This window comes from Nycticebus coucang, chromosome 14, assembly GCF_027406575.1.
Source record: "Nycticebus coucang isolate mNycCou1 chromosome 14, mNycCou1.pri, whole genome shotgun sequence".
Classification (NCBI taxonomy): Eukaryota; Metazoa; Chordata; class Mammalia; order Primates; family Lorisidae; genus Nycticebus; species Nycticebus coucang.
This window is the reverse complement of record NC_069793.1, coordinates 65,646,580-65,665,515: the sequence shown is the minus strand read 5'-3', so window position 1 is coordinate 65,665,515 and position 18,936 is coordinate 65,646,580. Positions and strand designations below refer to the sequence as shown.

General features: G+C 55.3%; 1 protein-coding gene across 8 annotated transcripts in view; it reads left to right on the top strand.

Annotated features, from left to right (window-relative positions):
- Positions 1–18,477, top strand: part of ARAP1 (ArfGAP with RhoGAP domain, ankyrin repeat and PH domain 1) — a 68,460-nt gene extending 49,983 nt beyond the window's left edge. For 7 of the 8 annotated variants that reach the window (XM_053560426.1, XM_053560422.1, XM_053560425.1 and 4 more), the window contains 22 exons: positions 897–1,079; positions 2,132–2,306; positions 3,484–3,618; positions 5,525–5,660; positions 5,954–6,056; positions 6,757–6,952; positions 7,224–7,275; positions 7,361–7,524; positions 7,648–7,860; positions 8,154–8,259; positions 8,645–8,792; positions 8,881–8,967; positions 9,045–9,113; positions 9,403–9,520; positions 10,848–10,961; positions 11,200–11,345; positions 11,855–11,887; positions 14,813–14,895; positions 15,637–15,687; positions 15,885–15,948; positions 17,485–17,634; positions 17,919–18,477. In XM_053560426.1, coding sequence (XP_053416401.1) covers positions 897–1,079; positions 2,132–2,306; positions 3,484–3,618; positions 5,525–5,660; positions 5,954–6,056; positions 6,757–6,952; positions 7,224–7,275; positions 7,361–7,524; positions 7,648–7,860; positions 8,154–8,259; positions 8,645–8,792; positions 8,881–8,967; positions 9,045–9,113; positions 9,403–9,520; positions 10,848–10,961; positions 11,200–11,345; positions 11,855–11,887; positions 14,813–14,895; positions 15,637–15,687; positions 15,885–15,948; positions 17,485–17,634; positions 17,919–17,936 — 2,544 coding nt within the window. In that variant the 3' untranslated portion in view covers positions 17,937–18,477. The remainder of the gene's footprint in view (positions 1–896; positions 1,080–2,131; positions 2,307–3,483; positions 3,619–5,524; positions 5,661–5,953; positions 6,057–6,756; positions 6,953–7,223; positions 7,276–7,360; positions 7,525–7,647; positions 7,861–8,153; positions 8,260–8,644; positions 8,793–8,880; positions 8,968–9,044; positions 9,114–9,402; positions 9,521–10,847; positions 10,962–11,199; positions 11,346–11,854; positions 11,888–14,812; positions 14,896–15,636; positions 15,688–15,884; positions 15,949–17,484; positions 17,635–17,918) is intronic. The other variant, XM_053560427.1, reaches the window with a different exon arrangement.
- Positions 18,478–18,936: the final 459 nt, after the last annotated feature.

Genomic DNA, 18,936 nt, shown 5'->3' with positions numbered 1-18,936 from the left:
ACATTTATGCTTGAGTACTTGATGTTCCCACATAGCCGTATATGTGCTAGGTACATGGGAGAACATGCAACAGGGGTCAGACTCAGGCACTTACAACACAGGGCGTTCCTGACAGCCCTGGCCAAGCTATTTGGTTGTCATATCAGTTACCTATGTCCCCACAGTGTGTTCATCACATAAATGCTAAGGACTTTGCATATGTTAATGAACTGACTTTCAAAACAAGCCTAAGAATTAAGATTAGAATAACCAGTTTATAGACACTGGGGCCCAGGGAGAGAAAATAACTTGCCCAAAGACACAGAGTGAGTCAGTAGTGGCAGGGATTGTTTCTGCTTTGCTCTCTGCTGTGCCCTAGTGCCCCACATAGGACTGGACAAAAAGGCAAGGTGAGAGCCCAGGAGATGGCTGTGGAATGATGAGCAGAATCAACCACTGATCTAGTTTCCTGAAGGCTGGCGGTTGTGTTCCTCCCGAATCCACCCCTACCCCTCTTGCCCATGTCAGGGAATGTCAGGGACAGGAGGTGTTTCCAAAATCCCTGCCTACCCCATTGGCTGACAGGCCAGGCACCACCCAGCTAGGATAGCCTCAAGAATGCAAAATTCCAGATGTGGGACTGGGTGGGGCAAAAGAAAGGCCCCCAGGGACCAGTCACCACACCTGATCATCCACCTGTTAGGCTGTCTGCCTCTTGTCCTATCACTGAGCCAAGAACCTGGGCTCAGCCCAGTGCTGGTGGAGGGAACACCCATGGCCACCAGCAGGCCAGGCTGCTCCTTACCTCCAAGAGGTGGATGACCTGGCTCTCCAGCACCTTGTCTGACAACCTCAGAAACCAAGACTACCGGACATACCCGCTGGCTGTTGGCCTCACCTCTTGCCCATACCTGCAGCTCTTCTTACAGCTGGGCAATGGTGCTGGGAACCACTTCTGGGCAGCCAATGTGCCCCCCAGCGAGGCCCTGCAGCCCAACAGCAGCCCTGGCACCCGCCGGCGCCACCTGGAGGCCAAGTACCAAGAGGGCAAGTACCGCCGCTACCACCCGCTCTTTGGCAACCAGGAGGAGCTGGACAAGGTCAGGGCAGTGCACCTCTGAGGCCCCTTGAGGCCACCCCCTTTCTTCTTGCTGTCCACCCCTCACTTTTTCTTATCCTATCTTTTCTACCAGCTCAGAGTGATGAGCTGGCATATGGGGAAACTGAGGCCCAGAGGGTGGGAGAGCCCTGCCTAAGCCACACAGAAAGTTAGGGCAGTGCAGGGAGGAGCCAGGCCTGACCCTTGGGCCAAGGCCACTTCCCAGCATCTGTCTGCTTTCCTCCTGATTCCTCTGTCTCCCGCACCCTGTCCTGTTCCTTCTGAATCCTGCCAAAAGGAGTGAACTTGATGGGGATGCTATTTCCTGTGAGGCTCATGAAAAACAGCTGGGCTGCTCCGACCCACCCCCATCCTCACCCCACTCATGAAGAGGCCCCGTATGGGCCCCAGGCCCTGACAGGCTGAGAGCCAAGCCTTGGGGCCTGATCTGTCTCTTGAGCAGGAGGCAGCCAGCTTCGAGGCAGGGGGATGCCATGTGTGACCTCTGGTTGGCCTGCAGCACCTCCCAGTGCAGGCTCAGTCGAGCTAGAAGGCCAGTAGGAGCCAGTCTTCTACCTCCCAGGGACCCAGGCATCCTTCCCCCAGCCCAGCCCAGTATGGCCTGCAAGCCAGTGGCCTGTAAGCCAGGAGGGCAGCAACTCCTATTGGTTGGGAGGGCTGGGCAGGCGGTGAGGAATTCAAATGTGGGAGGAATTAGCTACAAAGCACCCCTCCACCCCTCCACCAGGCAGAGGGAGCTGGAGATCCGCAGGAGGCTCACTAGTGGAGTGGGCAGCTGTGTCTGGGCCACCAGCAGGGGTGAGGCCCAGCAGCTGGAAACCCCCAGCCTCTACGAGGCAGCCCACCCTCCCTCCTTTGGCTTCTCCCTTCCTCTTCTCTCTTTCTTCTTTCCTTGCTATCTCTCTCAATTGGAAGATGAGCCGTCCCAGACCCCGGGGACTCCTTCCTGTTCTTTCTTCTCTTATTCCACGCCCCTGACTCTGCGGGCCCCTCACTCCCTGCTTGGGCTGACCCACCCCTCCCTCTTCCTAGGCCCTGTGTGCTGCAGTCACCACCACAGACCTGGCTGAGACCCAGGCGCTCCTGGGCTGTGGGGCTGGGATCAACTGCTTCTCGGGGGACCCTGAGGCCCCCACGCCCCTGGCTCTCGCAGAGCAGGCAGGGCAGACACTGCAGATGGAATTTCTGCGGAACAACCGGACCACAGGTAAGCGTGGCAGAGGATGGGGCAACCCTGCCACCATGGTCTGGCCCTTTGAAGGAATTGTGGACTAGGGGCCCACCAGGGGCTGTGTAGGGCCCTGTGAGGTTTGATTGGCACACCACTCTCAAGCTGTGATTGTGACTCCTCGAGGGGCAACAGTGTGTGTGATTTGGGGTGTGTTTGGGTTTGCGTGTCAGTGCACATTTGTGCTTCATATGTGTGTCTCTTTGTGTCTGTGTCTCTGTGACTGTGTAGGTACTTGGATGTCCCTTCCTGACTTGCAGTGTGTGTCCTGCAGTAGGGCGTCCATGTGCTGGTATTTATGCAGCCCTGAGCTGCGCTGGACCTTTGTTTCCTTGCTCCTAGGGCAGCCTGAGAACTCTGGGGTTTGCGTGTGTGCAGAGTATATCTGCTGTTGCACGCGAGGTGGTGTGTTGCATTTCTCTGTGTGCAGGTCACCTACCAAAGCGACCCTATCCACTGCTTTCTGGGTGGAGCTCAGTCACAGACCTGGTTTGGGTCCTATTTGGCTCCCACTCTCAGAGTGGGTGAGGAGGAGCAGGGGGGTGAGCAGTGCTGGTCATAGCCCAGGGCTAGCCTCTGCGGCCACTTGCCAGGACTAAGGGTGGAGCTCAGTGGCCGGAGCTCTGGGCTCAGGGCCATGGGTGGGTGGGGTGCGCTGGGCTGGAGAGAGCCCAGGTGTTCGGGGAAGCACAGAAGACCACCCAGCTGGTGTGGGCCGGAGGGTAGAACACCACTCTACCCCCCACCCCCCTCCCGCCATCACTGTTGCTGACTGGAGCAGTGCTGGAGCCAGGCTGCTTCCTTGAGCTTCGCACTGTCTGGGACAAACCTCTCTCCCGGGATTTTTCTTGAATTTTCCCAGTGGCTCCCTCATGCAAGTGTGCCTGGCCCATGCCTCCAACGAGGGATGGGCTGAGAGTCAGGGAGGCTCCCTGGAACTGGGCCTTGGAATGGAGTAGACTTTCCACAGGTGGGGAGAGGTGGAGAAGTAGTTTGGGCAAAACCCTGGAGGTGGGGGAAGAAGTTGGTGGCTGCTGGTCAGGCAGCTGGAGAGCCCAGGTAATGACTTGAAAGTGAGCCTAGGTGCCTGGCCTAGTGGGAGTAGAGTGCGGACACCCTTGGATGGCTAGCATGACCAGTCATTCCTCCTCCACAGAAGTACCTCGGGTGGACTCGATGAAGCCCTTGGAAAAGCACTACTCAGTCATCCTGCCAACTGTGAGCCACAGTGGCTTCCTCTACAAGACTGCTTCTGCCGGCAAGCCACTGCATGACCGCCGTGCCCGGGAAGGTGGGTCCTGCACCAGACACCGTCCTGGCCTGTGACGTTCTGGAATAGCTTGTTGGGCCAGGGAAGCCAGGGCTGGCCAGACGGATACTGTGGGGGTGCCAAGTGGACTCTGGCAGAGTCATCCTGGAGGGCTTCCTGGATATAGTCTCTGGTATATAGCAGTTGCCTAATAAATGGGCTAATTGAGAGTAGGGTGGGGCATAGCACTGCAGAGTAGGTCCCTCACTGCCAGAGCTTCCTTTGGACTAAAGAAGTCTTTATTGACCCCGTAGGGCATCTGGTATCCAGAGCCTGTGGATGGAAGGAGGTTTGAGGCCTAAATTTTAAGCCATGTCCCTCTCTCATCTCGGCTTTCCATTTTCTCCTCAACTTTAAATAAAATCTGCGTGGTCCTTTCCACATGCCACAAGAGCCTGCATAGCTGGTGGTCCCCCCTTTTACCTCTTTGCCCTCTACCCTATGCTCACTCCGCTTCAGCTCTGCCAGCCTCCTTGCTCCCACCGCTTTTGCACTTACTGTTCTCTCTGCCCTAACTGCTTTTCCCCAAGTACCTGCATGATCTGTCCCTCACCTTTTTGTTTCTTTGAGTTGGGGGTCTCGCTATGTTGTCCAGGCTGCTTTTGAACTCCTGTCCTCAAGTGATCCTTCTACCTCAGCCTCTCAAGTCACTGGGAGTTAAGACATGCACTACCACGCCTGGCTAGTCCTTCACTTTAATCAGGTCTCTCACTTCTGCAGAGACATCCTTGACCACTTCATCCATAGCATGTCCAATCTCTCCCTTTACCCTAGTTTTTCGTCAAATGACTTATCTGGTATTAATGTGTCTTTTAAAGAGTGTGTCTATCAGTTTTCTGAACCCCACTGGAACAGAAGCTCCTCTTGGGCACCACTGTAGCCCCCAGTACCTGGGACAGTGCTGAGCACACACTGGGCATAGGCATATGTCTGCAGAATGAAGGGAAACTGAAGCAGGACTTGTGCTTCTAGAGGGAGCCCATCCTTGACACATGTCAGGCCCTCCTGGACAGGATGAGGGACAATCTCTGTTGTGGGGACATTGTTGAGCCATTGCTCACCACATCCCTCAGCACCCTCCTGCATAAGACACCCTGGGGATGGAGCTCTCCAACTCCCTGAGAGATTTCTTTGGAACCTATGCTGTTCACAACCTCACTGCCTTGGGTCTAACTCCCTCTGCCTGATAATGTCATTTATGTAACTATCTGAGTCATCCTTTTTGCCTTGGGTGCCAGGAAGCTCTGAGCTGCTATGAAGTTCAGTGCTATGAACTGTACAAGCCTACATGGCTTTGACATTCTGTTCTTTCCACTACCCTTCCTGGTCCAGATTCCCAGTTCTCTTTCCTTTATGGGATCTTGTCAGTCTCCTCAGAGCCATGGTAGGACGAGGCTGAGTACAGAGTGATGGGTGCTCTGGCAGTGGAGGGTGGAGCACCTGGGTGGGTATAGAAGGCTGCCTGTGAACTCAGGTGGTGGGGGGAGGGAACAGGTGGGCAAAAGCAGGGTGTATATAGGAGTGACAGGCAGCTAGACAGGTAGGCAGAGGCAGACCCAGCAGACACTTTGTCCTGAGGGCAAGGGGGGCCATGGAATCCTTTTGATCAGAGGAAGGGTGTAGTCTGATTTTAACTAGGTCACTCTTGGCTCTTGGAAGAGGCCAGGCTGGAAGCCAAAAAACCAATGAAGAGTTCTGGGGCAGAAGATGAGGTGTGGGCTGGCCTGGTGGTGGAGCTACAGAGAGGAAGATGATTTGGGGGAAACTTTTGAGTTAGAATGAAGAGCATGTGGGTCAGGTAGAAGTAGGGGCCAGGGAGGATGGAGAGGTGGCTTACAAGTGGTAGTGGGGGGCTCCCTCATGGCTCCCCTGACTAACTTCTCCCCAGAGTTCAGCCGGCGATGGTGTGTCCTTAGTGACGGGGTCCTGAGCTACTATGAGAATGAGCGGGCAGTGACCCCCAACGGGGAGATTCGGGCCAGCGAGATTGTGTGCCTGGCAGTGCCCCCTCCTGACACCCACGGGTGAGCACCCCTGGGCACATCACTGACTAGTGTTGCTGTAAAGTCCAAGCCTCCACTGGGGAGACAGGGAAATAGGCCCAGAGAAGGGCAGGACCTCCCCAGCGTCACACAATAAACTGTACAGAGACTGACCTAGGTCTCCTGAGGCCACAGCCTAAGGCTTTCTCACCGCCCTTAGGGGCTGGGGAAGTGCAATCACAAGGGCAATGTTGAGGGGGCAAGGAATGTCATTCAGTGGGGGCGGGGGCCGAGCAGGGCAAAATGAGCCTGAATCTTGGCCTGTGTACTTACAGCTTTGAGCACACCTTTGAGGTATACACGGAAGGAGAACGGCTATACCTGTTTGGGCTGGAGAGTGCGGAGCTGGCTCATGAGTGGGTCAAGTGCATTGCTAAGGTGGGCCTGGGTTAGCAGGGTAGGTGTAGGGGCGACTGACAGGGGCAAGGTAGGGCTGATCCATGTATTCCAGCTTCCCTGTCTCTGATGGGAAGCAGGGGCTGGATTGAGCATAGCAGATATCAGGCAGGCTTCACAGGCCAAAGCTCTGACATAATCTGCAGTCCTCTGGGGGAAGGTTAGGAGACCTATCTCAACTCTGCAGGAGAAGGGCTATGGGCCTTGCATTCTATAGGTGCTCTGTAAATGCTTAGTAATGAGTAACAGTCAGGGCCATCTTAGATGGACAATGCTGCCTCCAGGGGCAGTGTGCTCCTTGTCCCTAGAGGTATACAAGCAGAGGCTGGAGGGATAAGGCAGGGAAATTACAGGTGAGAGCTCTACCCTCAGATCCCCTGTGTTGTGAGAGCCTCCCTCAGTTGTCTGTGAGCCTCCTGAGCCTCAATCCTCAAGAGTCCTGGACACCCAGAATAACCCGTCTTGGTCCTGGCTTCTCAGAGCTCCCATGCTGGTGAGGGAGACAGATGGGGTAGAGACAGCAGCAGCAGCAAGATCAGTGCTACAACAGAAGACAAGCATGCTTTGGCGTTGTGAGGGTCCAGAGAAGGGCCATCCCTGATGGTATCTGGGGAGGCTGGGTTGTCCTGGGCAGGCAGTGCTGCTGGCTGATGCAGCCTCCCCTGGCTGCCTCCCCTACCAGGCATTTGTGCCTCCCCTGGCCGAGGATCTGCTTGCCCGGGATTTTGAGCGGCTTGGGCGCCTACCCTACAAAGCTGGCCTGAGCCTACAGCGGGCCCAGGAAGGCTGGTTTGCCCTTACTGGCTCTGAGCTCCGTGCCGTCTTCCCAGAGGGGCCCTGCGAAGAGCCACTGCAACTACGAAAACTACAGGAGCTTTGTGCGTGGACCCAGACCTGAGCCCCCAACCTCCAGGGCACCCTCTCCTGGGCTCCCAGGCCCCCAGCCCTTGCCTAGAAGTCTGAACTCTCTCCTGGCCTGGCCAGAAGGAGCCAGCCTGCCTTCTCATGTCCTCTCCTACCCTTGGGGTGCATTTTGGTGACCACATATGTTGGTGGGTGGGTCCCAGGGTTGTGTGTGCCCAGAGAGCCTCAGGAGGGAGCAGGTTGGGGATCGTGAGCAAAGCCTTACCTTGACTGGCCCCTCCACAGCCGTCCAAGGGGACAGTGAGAACCAGGTGCTGGTGCTGGTGGAACGAAGGAGGTAAGACATAGCCTCCCTGAGGGGCTCTGAGAAGTCTGGAGTAGTCTGGTGTAGGCCCCTCAGTGATTGGCTGTCCTGGGCCCAGGACACTGTACATCCAGGGGGAACGGAAGCTGGACTTCATGGGTTGGCTAGGGGCCATCCAGAAAGCAGCAGCCAGCTTGGGGGACACGCTATCGGAGCAGCAGCTTGGGGACTCGGACATCCCGGTGATCGTGTTCCGCTGTGTGGACTACATCACGCAGTGCGGTAAGCCCCGCTCTCCCAGAGAGATGCCTGGGGGCCTCTGGCACCCTGATCCCAGGAGCCTGGAAAGTAGCCTGTCCTGGAGCCAGGCTTAAGGCCTGAACACTTGTCCCTGCTCCTCCCCAGGCCTGACCTCAGAGGGTATCTACCGCAAGTGTGGGCAGACCTCAAAGACACAGCGGCTGCTGGAGAGCCTACGGCAGGACGCACGCTCCGTGCGCCTCAAGGAGGGCGAGCAGCATGTGGACGATGTCTCCTCAGCACTCAAGCGCTTCCTGCGCGACCTGCCTGATGGGCTCTTCACTCGTGCCCAGCGCCTAGCCTGGCTGGAGGCCTCAGGTGGGCCCCGCAGCCCCTGTCTACCTGTATCTCAGGATTCCTGCCTCCTTCCCATGAGGTAGTAGTGCTAGGCATGCCCAGTTCCTGCCCTCCTCTGCCGTTTATTCCCATAGACACTGTATATGAAGCTGGGGCCCCTTGACGATGCCTCATCCTTGCCAAGTACTTTGCCTGCTTCGACTTGGAGGGTGCAGGGACTGCTTTCACCCAGCAGGAGGGGCAGAGCAGCCAGAGTGTGGGACAGGGAAGGTGGCTATGGGCATTTCTGACCTGGTCTATCTCCCTCCTCCCAGAGATTGAGGAGGAGGAGGAGAAGGTCTCCAGGTACCGAGAGCTCCTGGTGCATCTGCCCCCCGTCAACCGGGCCACAGTGAAGGCCCTTATCGGCCACCTATACTGGTGAGGGACAATACCATTGTGAGACTTTGGGGGGAGCAGGGTAGAGAAGATTCTTCTATCCCCAACCTGGCTGACTGCCCTACCCTGAGAACCCGGTATGCCTGGGAACTGAGTATTGACTAATCTTGGATATTTTGTCTCTCAGCTTAATTCCTCAGGAGGAGAATAGATTTTTAAGCTTGGGGTTGGGGTAATTTGACTAGATCTCCCAGCTTCCCAGCCCTTCTCCTTGCCAGGCCCCACGACATGGCCAGAAAGACTATGCCTCCCCTTTTAGCTCATGGCCCACTGGGACGAGGCCAGTCTCTGTCAGAAATTGGCAAGGCAAGATGGAAAAGTTCCAGGCCAGACCCCTCACTCAAAGTCTCCCTGCTCCCTTCTCTAGTGTCCAGTGCTTCTCAGACACAAACCAGATGAACACGCACAACCTGGCGATTGTATTTGGGCCCACGCTCTTCCAGACAGATGGGCAGGACTACAAGGCTGGCCGTGTGGTGGAAGACCTCATTAGCCACTATGTGGTGGTGTTTAGTGTGCGTCCCTGGGCAGTGGGCAGTCAAGGCAGGGCTCAGCCTCCCACATGGCAGTGATCACCTATACCTGTCCCTCTCCCCTTCCCAGGTGGATGAGGAGGAGCTGAGGAAGCAGCGGGAGGAGATCACTGCCATTGTGAAGATGCGAGTGGCTGGCACTGCCAGTGGGACTCAGGTGAAGGCTGAGGCCTGGGTGGGGCTCAGGCCAGCCACCTGCACCTAGGCCTCGAACTGAACCTTATCTCCTTGCAGCATGCCGGTGACTTCATCTGCACAGTGTACCTGGAAGAGAAGAAAGCAGAGACTGAGCAGCATATCAAGGTAGGGCTTGGGGACCTAGAAGCCAAACGGCCAGAGGAGTCAGGCCGGGCCAGGCACAGCTCAGCTGGCTACAGGAGTGGCCCTTCTATTCCAAAGAGAGCCCTGGTTTGGGACCTGTATGTGGCTGGTCCTGGGGCCTCCTTATAAGGACTATTCAGAGATGGCCCTCTGCATCCCAGAACTTGCAAGGACCCAAGAAGGGTGAACTTAGGCTCTGAATCACATGGCAAGTCGTAGTGGAGCAGAGGCTGGGGATGGGGTAGATTGACCTCCTCCTTGGTCCCTCCAGATCCCAGCATCCATGACAGCTGAGGAGCTCACCCTGGAGATCCTGGATCGCCGGAATGTGGGCATCAGGGAGAAAGACTACTGGACCTGCTTTGAGGTCAATGAGAGAGAAGAGGCAGGTGAGTTCCTGCTGGGATTGGTGCAGGGTATGGTGTCTTATCTGGGCTGTAGTTCCCATCTCTCTTCCCCTACCCTGCAGTGTAGGAGCAGGGTTAGTGAAACGAGTTTAGGATGGCAGATGTTGTTGTCACACTGATGAAACCTGTGATCTTAATGGTGGTGACGGCTGCTGGCAGGGTTAAGGTGATGCCTATAATGTGGCCGATAGGGACAGTGAAGGGGATAGATGATGTCAGCTGTGATGGTGCTTTTCAGGTGTCAGTGAGGGTGGTGTTAGTGATAATACTGAACTCGATCTTGGGATTATGGGGTAACACCATTCTTGATGGTTGTGACCGTGCAGGAAAGGTGGTAGTGGGAGGGGGTGTGGGTGAGGATACTTGTGATGGTACAGCAGGCCCATGGTGGTGAGGAGGGTGATAAAGGCATCTATCTTATGGTAAATAGGGGGTCTTGGTGGTGGGGGTGAGGGTGTAATCTATCTATTTGTTTTATTTGTTGAGTGCCAGACCCATAGTCCTCATGAGGTTAGTCTGGTATGGGTTGCAGACATGAATGTAATGATCACATCAGTAACTGTACAACTATAGCCACATTAACTGCTGTGAAGGAAAGACCCATGGCATCACCAAAGTTTCCCTGAGCTAGGAGGTGGAGGAACAGGAAGATGGGCTACTTAGTGAAGCAGGAGGGAAAGTACTTCTAGGAGTGAGAACAGCATGGGCAAAACCCTGCATGGGCAGAGGTACAGCCCTTTCAAAGAGATGAAGACAGTGAGGGGCTTGTGCCATGAATGGGGCTGGATATCTAGGCAGAGGCAGAGATGGCCACACAAGGCCCAGCAGTAATGCAAGGCCTTAGGATTGTTAGTGATTGGGATTTAGAAGATTGCTACTTGCTGCTGAGTGGAGAGAGGAGGAAGTAAGGGAAGCGAGGGTGCATCATGGTTCAGTCCAAGGAGAAGACAGAAACATGGGCAGTGGAGATGGACAGCAGAGAGATATCTAACACAATGGAAGGTGGGAGGGAGGAGGGTTTGTTTCTGGCTTATGCAGCCTGGTGGGTGGTGGTGCTATTATTTCCCCAATTGGACACAGGGGAAGATCAGGGGCTTGGTTTTGGACATGTTGAGTTTGAGCACAGCCAGAGGTGAGCTTTGGTCACAGCCAGAGGTGTCAAGTGTGGAACTTGGTTATGATGGTGACCTGGCATGGTGCTAGCAGATGGTGGGAGTAGACAGTGGACGTGTAGGTGACATGTGCCACGTGCCAGTTCTTGGTGGTATCAGGCTATGTGACAGTGACAGTGGATGTGACCTCTCCTCAGAGCGCCCCCTGCACTTTGCTGAGAAGGTGTTGCCCATCCTGCATGGGCTGGGCACAGACAGCCACCTAGTGGTGAAGAAGCACCAGTCCATGGAGGCCATGCTGCTGTATCTGGGTATGTGGTACCTGCAGGTGGGGTGGGACCCTCCATCCACAGGCAGGCCAGGACCTGATGGCACAAGGCAGGAGTGACTCGGGCAGAGGATGCCCACCTGGCAAGCCTCTATGGCGGGGAGTAGGGTGGGGGGGAGCAGAATAGGACAATTTCCTTCATCCTGGGACCTGGCCCTGGGGCATCTGGGTGTGTGAGTAGGGGCTGGATGCAGCCCGTGCCCACTCCAGTCCTCCCCCAGCCAGCCGTGTGGGTGACACCAAGCATGGCATGATGAAGTTCCGTGAGGACCGCAGCCTCCTGGGCCTGGGCCTGCCCTCAGGTGGCTTCCACGATCGCTACTTCATCCTCAACAGCAGCTGCCTACGGCTATACAAGGATGTCCGGGTAAGTAGTTTCACTGGGGTTTGCCCTGCGATGGGCACCTGCCCCCACCAGTGTGCTCAGACATTGCTACAAGTGGTAACATCTCTATCATAGCTTCTTGGGATGGCGTGGCCATGGTGAAGAGCTGTAGACGCTTTGGGGCCTTCCTGCTGTGCCCCTGGGTGGCCATTCCCCTAGGCCCTGGTGCCTGGATTCCATCACATCACAACCAGTGCTCTATCACCTGTGCCTGTGCTTTGTCATAGCAGCCACAGGAACAAGCTTTGTGGTGACAGCCCCGAGTTGTGGCTCATGCATGCCTTGTCACGTCACAGGTCATACTATTTCCAGCCCACTCTCCACACACTCTGTCCACATGCTGGGTGTTCTCCCAGACCAGACTGCATCCTGCCACCTCCCACCTCCCACCTTCTACACATACATGCCACATCCCCCACGTACCATTGCACGTGCTGTCCTGGTTCTAGACCTGGCTTCTTTGTCTATAACCCTGATCCTCTATCAAACAGAGCCAGAGGCCGTGGAGCGGGGCCCCTGAGACCGTGAGTAGCTGTGGGCTTACTGCCAGCTGCCTTACACCGCCTGGGGGCAAAGCGAGCTGGGTGGAGCGTGGGGCCATAGCCAAGGCCCTGGCCATCTCCAGGCATGATTCTCTGCCCCTTATTCTTCAGCACTGGCTCTCACACTGGGGCCCATGGCCTTTATCACTAAAACCATCCCAGGGTCCTTTCCTCAAGATAGGGCCCTTATCAATATGATCTAGAATTTTCAGAGGACTCAATGTGGAAGTTAAGGAGACCCTTAGGCTTGAATTTGAGCTCTGATCCTCAATCTCCTGCCATCCCTGGAGCCCAGCTATTTCCAACCCTGGAGAGAGTTCCAGAGCTACAAGAATGTCCTTACTGCTGCTGCTCTGATCCTAAAATGTCCCACCTGTGGTAGGAGTCTCCTCTGTAGCTCTGGCTGGTTGCCCAGCCTTTGCACAGCCACTCCTACCGTGGGGCTGCCCTATTCCTAGGGGGATGGATACTTCTGCCTGACAGAAGGCCTGCCTGACAGAAGGCCTTTTCTCAGGTTCAACTGAGAATCCGCCTCCAATGGCCCTGTGGGTCCCAGCTCTGCCTTGGGGGCCACAAAGCATAGGTGCCCTGCAGAAGTGAGCAGCAGAGGTGTGGTTCCCAGACCAGTGGTCTAGGCTGAGCTCCCACAGCTGCTCCACCAGTGTCTTTAGCCCCTTCTTGCCCCTTGCATCTCCTGAGGATGTGTGGATGGGTCTTGGCTGCCATGGAGGGAGCAAAGCAGATAGAGCAGAACCTTCACCTCCCTCTCTTTGGACTTTCTACCTCTAATAATGCAGCCTAGCCTTACCCTTGTGCGAAACGCTTCCTCTTCTCTTCTTTGCCTCCCACTTTCATTTTTGCGGTCCCACTTCTGAGCCTGTCTACTCCTCTAGTCAGTCCTCTTGGTTCTGGGATGTTACCTCCTTAGCCCCCCTCTCTCTAGGAGTGCTTAGCCCCATAGAGCAGACCATTGGTGTGGGCAGAAGGGAGGAAGGATGGCTGACTGATCCTTTGACATGGAGGAGACAAGGCAGGAGAGCTAGAAAAGGGGACAGACCTAATGTTCCCCAAGGAACCAGGCTTAGTGCCTGGTCCCTCACACATGGCAGGGTCACACCCCTGCCAGGCATGCACCGGGCACACCAGCGCCTGACAAAGCAGAGGCCTGAGAGTTGTGTTTTCAGAGTCTCAGGGAGCCACAGTCTGGCTTGATGCCTCAATTCCTGCAATTCTTTCTGGGCCTGACTGGGACCATCATTACTGTCACGTCCTGTCCCTTCTACACTTGACTCACTTGACACCTAGCTTCAGTTCTCTTCTTCTACTCACAGCCTAGCTTATTCCGGGCCTGCAGCCTGTTTTCCATCCACAAAGCCTGATTCCTTCTGTACCTGAAGTCCGGAGTTCCCCACATCGTCCGTATGCCATTCCAAGAGCCTCGTGTTTTCCATGCCTGTGGTCTAATCCTGCAGCTTCTGTTGCAGTCTTTCCATCCCCTCTACCAGGTGTCTTCTGATTCTCAGGTAGCTTCTTCCCTGCTTGCGTTCAGGTGTCTTCCTGCTATATTCTCCCCACATCTGCCTCTTCCGAATCCATAGCCCAATCTCCCTTCCCACTGTTCAGTTTCTTCCCTGTCTACAGCCCTGATCGTCCCTTGCCCGCAGCCCTACTTTGTCCCAGGTTCTGTTAGACACCTGTCAGGTCAGGGTGCTATCTGTAGAGAACATGGGACTCTAACAGGCCCTTGTCATTATGGGGTATCAGGATAAAAGCAGGGTGAAAGTCCTTCCTAAGACCCTTCTAAGCCACACTCCTTTTGACAGCGCAGATGTCTCCACCAATCCCTATCCTTGTGTGATAACATAGGAAAGTCCACCAATTCCCCAAACTTTTCACCTCTCCTGGCTCCCTCAGTGCCCTCTGGTTTATGCTGAAGAGCCATGCCTGGGGGTGACTGGGAGCTGCAGTGGGGAACCAGGTAGAGGCAGCTCAATCTGTGACCCCCAGTTACGGTTGTAAGTGAATTTCCCTCCCCTGCCATTCACCTTGTGACCCACCTGTGGGCTCCAGGGTTGCCTGGTAAGGGGAGGACTTCAAGCAAGTGGCTCCCAGAGCAGGAATAAGGGTCATTAGCTTGACCCAAACAGCCTTTTCCTTGGGGGTTATTGCTCCTATTCCTTTGCCTACAAGCCAGCCTGCTCTTTCTAAGCCCAGACCCATATGCAGAGGTGGGACCCAGAGGGGAGCATATTGGTGACCTGGTACCCCTCCTCAGTACATTGGTCTCATGCTTCCTGGCCTAGGCTATTGGGAAGATCTTCCTTTGGTCTATTGAACAGCTGTTTGCTTCAGCTTGAGTCATTAGCAGACTAGTTACTAGTCAGAGCTAGTAACTGCTGGTCCCCTTCTCTTCACACGGTCAACCCTGGAGCCTCTATGGGGCAGGGAAGGGTGAGGAATGAATAACCTGGGATGGACAGATCCAAGAAACCAAGCAGGGCTCTCAGACGGCACCTGCTCCTCCCAGCTCAGTGCTGGAGGATGATGTGGGGCAGGTCTCCCTCTGTGTATAGTCTCATTCAGGCTGGTGCTACAAGTTGAGTCTTCGATTTGCAGAGCCTCAAGGTGGAACTGTGATTTGCTTCTGTGGATGTCCCAATTGGAACAGCTTTTTTGGGGACTGAGGGTTGACTGTCTGATGCTGCTGCAGGGAGAGAGGCCTGGCGGGCTGGTTGGGCTGGACTGGAAATAGGGAGGATTTCATCAGGAAGGCTTCCTGGAGGAAGTGCCCTGTGCTGGGAGGCAGAGATGGGTGGGGAGTGGTAGGAGGAAGGTGCCCAGGCAGGAGAACGTCCCATTGCCCACTCTAACAGACTGAAGTGCCTGCTTCTCCCACCCTCATCCCAGAGTCACCGGCCTGAGAAGGAGTGGCCTGTCAAGAGTCTTAAAGTCTACCTGGGAGTGAAGAAGAAACTCCGGCCACCTACCTGGTGAGTTGGGACTAAGGACATAGGCTTGCAGCTGGAATCTGGGGGGGGCTCAGAAATGATGAGAGAGGCATACTTGGGGGCTTTGAACTTGGCAGAAGTCAGTGCAGTGGTTCCGAAGGTGTGGTCTCCCAGACCAGCAGCATCTCCTGGACATACCTTAGAAACAAATACCCAAGTCCTACCCCATTCCTACTGAATGAGTTCTGGGAGTGGGGCCCAGTACTCTGTGTTTTATAAGCTGTCCAGGGAACTCTGATGCCAACTTATGTTTGAGAACCACTGGCCTGTATTAAAATCCTGTCACTGACTATCTCTGGGGTCCATCTGTACCTCAGTTTTCATATCTGTAGGACAAGGAAAATAATGGCACATTTATTTCCAGGGGTGGTTGTACATTTTAGGAAGTTGAAAAGTGCTACTATTGTCATTGTGTATTGCAGTCCCCAAAGTTAGTTTTCTCACTTTCTTCTCATCTGCTAGCTGTGCCTGGCTGTCTCTCTGGAACTAGGACAGGCCTGGGCTGGGGGGTGGGGCTGGGGGGTGGGGCTGGGTGGGAGGGAGCCAAGGGCCGGGGAGGCCAGTGGGGACTGAGAGATAAAAGAAGCCAGAGAGGCCGCTTGCCAAAAGGCCTTGAACCCTGCCCCTGGCTTTTGCCCAGGCTTCTGGGCTCTGTCCTGGGGACCTGGGCATTGAGGCCTCTGCAGGCTGTCAAGCAGCCCCACTCCCTCCTTTCCTCTGCAGCTGGGGCTTCACGGTGGTACATGAGACAGAGAAACATGAGAAGCAGCAGTGGTGAGTGAGGGCCTCAACCTGAGACTCCAGGCTGAGGAGAGACGGTAACACGTCCCCCTTGTTTGGGTCCTCAGTCACAGCCCAGTTCTGTACCCTGCTGGCAGACCCTGGGCTGGGGAGACAGGCAGGGTATCCCCTAATGAGCCAGCTTTCGGCAGCGTCCAGACCTATCGCCCCTCCCCCCCCGTCCCCCGCAGGTACCTTTGCTGTGACACACAGACTGAGCTCCGGGAGTGGTTTGCCACCTTCCTCTTTGTGCAGGTACCAGGTGCAGGGTGTGGTTTATGGGGTGAGGTCCCTAGAGGCTTCTGTTATGGAGAATGGGTACATTTGTGTCTTCACTGTTCAAGTCACCTGTTGCTTGAAGGAGATTTTAAGTTGCTTTTAATGCATTGGTTTGTTTAGCCAATAAACCCTTCCTAGTGCCTGTTGTAGCCCAGCCCTGAGCTAGCCCTACTGGGCACAGAGAGCACACTGCCCCCATGTGAAGAGAAAACAGACCCAGAAGTGGCTGGTTATAGCTCAGCGTGATCAGTGTGGTGGTGACAAATGAAAGCCTAGGGATCCTAACCTGGTGTGTGGGATGGAGACGGCAAGCAGGAAGAGGGTGTCAGCAGAAGCCAGGTCTTAGGGGATGAGGACAGTGCACAAAGCAAAGAGGAGGAGACAATTTCTAGGTCGAAGAGAGTTTATGCAAAGGCGTGGAGATATGAAGGAGGAGTTCAGATTGTCCAGTGGAGTGGAAAGGAAGAAGCTAGGAGTACCAGAAGTTGGCACTGGAAACATTCTCAAAGAGCCTCAAAGACCATGGCAAGGGCTGAACTTGACCTGGTGGGCAGCGGAGAGGGTTTTTTTTGAGACAGAGTCTCAAGCTGTCTGGGTAGAGTGCTGTGGCATCACAGCTCACAGTAACCTCAAACTCTTGGGCTTAAGTGATTCTCTTGCCTCAGCCTCCTAAGTAGCTGGGACTAAAGGCACCCGCCACAACGCCTGGCTTTTTTTTGTTGCAGTTGTCATTGTTTAGCTGTCGTTCAAACCCGCCACCCTCGGTGCATGTAGCCGGCACCGTAACCACTGTGCTACGGGCACTGAGAAAGGGATTTTAATTAAGAGAGAGGGGTGTGCAGCTTAGAGTCAGAGAGGGTTTACTCTGGGTGTGGCTGCAGGGGAAGAGGGACAAAAGGGCAGTACCCAGAGGTTAGCAAGCCAGTGAGGCAGTGCCTGCAGTGGCCCAGGCAGGCATGGGGTTGGGATGGCTCTTGAGCTAGAGCAGGGCCAGAAGCAGAGTTAGACTTAAAATATTTTGATGAGTTAAAGCAAAGATTTAGAAATGAGGGCTCAGAATTGTTTAGGGAAAAGGCAGACAAAACTAGCAGGACCCTGGACTGAGTTCTTCCTTGTAGCTAAGTTCTTTCAGCTCTGAGCTTCCTGGTAATCAAGGACTAGAGGGAAACAGGGTGGATTCTGTAGCTCTTTGTTCCTGGTAAGAGGAGACACAGACATGGACACATTCCTCTCGGAGAAATGTTTTCTTGGTGTTGCATTCTTGGAGAGGCGTGTGGATCCGGGGAGGGGAGTTATTGAGTAACAAAACTGGCTGTGTTTTGCCACGGATGCAGTCATGTTCTCCTCACAGCTGCTTCTCGTATCGGCTGGGATCAAAGCTGAGGGTGTCACCTCAGATCATAGCTGGATGCATTTCTGGGAAGGGTGGACAGATCCAGAGCTGAGAGTCTGGGTGAGCTGAAGCTGAGCCTAGGCCTCAACCCCCAGCCCCGTCCTCTTTCTGCTCCCCAGCACGACGGCCTGGTGTGGCCCTCCGAGCCCTCACGTGTGTCCCGGGTAGTGCCCGAGGTCCGGCTGGGCAGTGTATCGCTGATCCCCCTGCGTGGTAGTGAAAACGAAATGCGCCGGAGTGTGGCTGCCTTTACCGCGGACCCCCTTTCTGTGAGTGGCTCTCCTTCCCTACAGGCAGGGGGCTAGGGACCTGGCTGGGTGGCTGCCTTCTACTCCACAACTTACCTCAGAGTGCCTTGTGGGCCCCACTCCCCCTGGCAGGCCCGTTTGGTTCTAGTGGTTCACAGGAACCTCCTTACTGGCCCAGGGACCCCAACTGACTTGCGCTTTCAGGTCGGCAGTGGAGAATGGCTACAGAAGCTTCAGTAGAGTCCTGGCTCCTCTGAGTGTCCACCAAGTACTTAACGGAATCTGGGTTTCTTGCCTTCCTACAGCTTCTCCACAACGTCTGAGCACAGGAGCCCACCCTGGCTCTGGGCCTCTGCCACTGGAAGCCTTCCCGCTCTGACACCACTCATTTTTCAAGGGCCTGGTGTGAGCCAGCAGGGGCTGCACGAGGAAGCTGCACAGGCCGCATCCTCCATCCTGACCGCAACATGGGGTTCCCTGGCTGGGGGTGGGGCAGCAGGGTCTGCCTGGGCAGGAACCCGTCCTGGCTATGTCAGCATCTCTGACCCTGAGTTTGTGAAGCTGGAGAAATGGGCATCCGTCAGCTCTGGGGACCACCATCCTTTCAGAGGCTTGAGGTTCTGCGGCCCCCGCTGGAAGGGAGCCCCCACAATGAACTCTAGGACAGAAAAAAAGTGGGTGCTCTACTAGAACACTCATCTGGAGCAGGGAGGGAGCTCTGGGTAAGTTTCCACAGAGCTGAGAGCTGGACTTTGGAGACTTCAGCCCCCTTCCAGTCTGGGCTGACTGGGAGGGTCCAGGCTGCCTGATGCCCCTTCCACACTTGGGAGCTTTTTGATAATATAAATATATCTGTATATTTTACCCTGTGGTGCTGAGGCCTGTGATTGGCTGAGGGGATTATGTGTCCTGGGGTGGGAGGGGACAGGAAGTTGAGAAGCCCCAGAGGCCAGCCTGCCCCTGAAGCTGGGACCTGGATTCTGCTCTCTCCAGGCACTGAGCTGGCTCCCTGCCATCCCCATTAATGCCAGTCCTGATCCAGGCCTGGACTGACCCCAGCTGGCTCTGAGCCCCTGCCGTTGTTGCCATCAAGAGTCTGAACTGGGGTCTGGATGTGACATGTCAGTAATCCAGGGCATCCCAGCTGGAGACATAAGGACACAGTGTCACAGGAGCTTTAGTAAATTAATTAGGAAGAAGAACCTTCTGGTTGCCCTTGGCCTCTGTGCATACCCCTCTAGAGGTAGGGCCTGCCTTGCACCAGGCAGCTGCCCTCACTAGGCACTGCCCGACCATCTCCTGCAAGGAGATCAGATAAGCAGG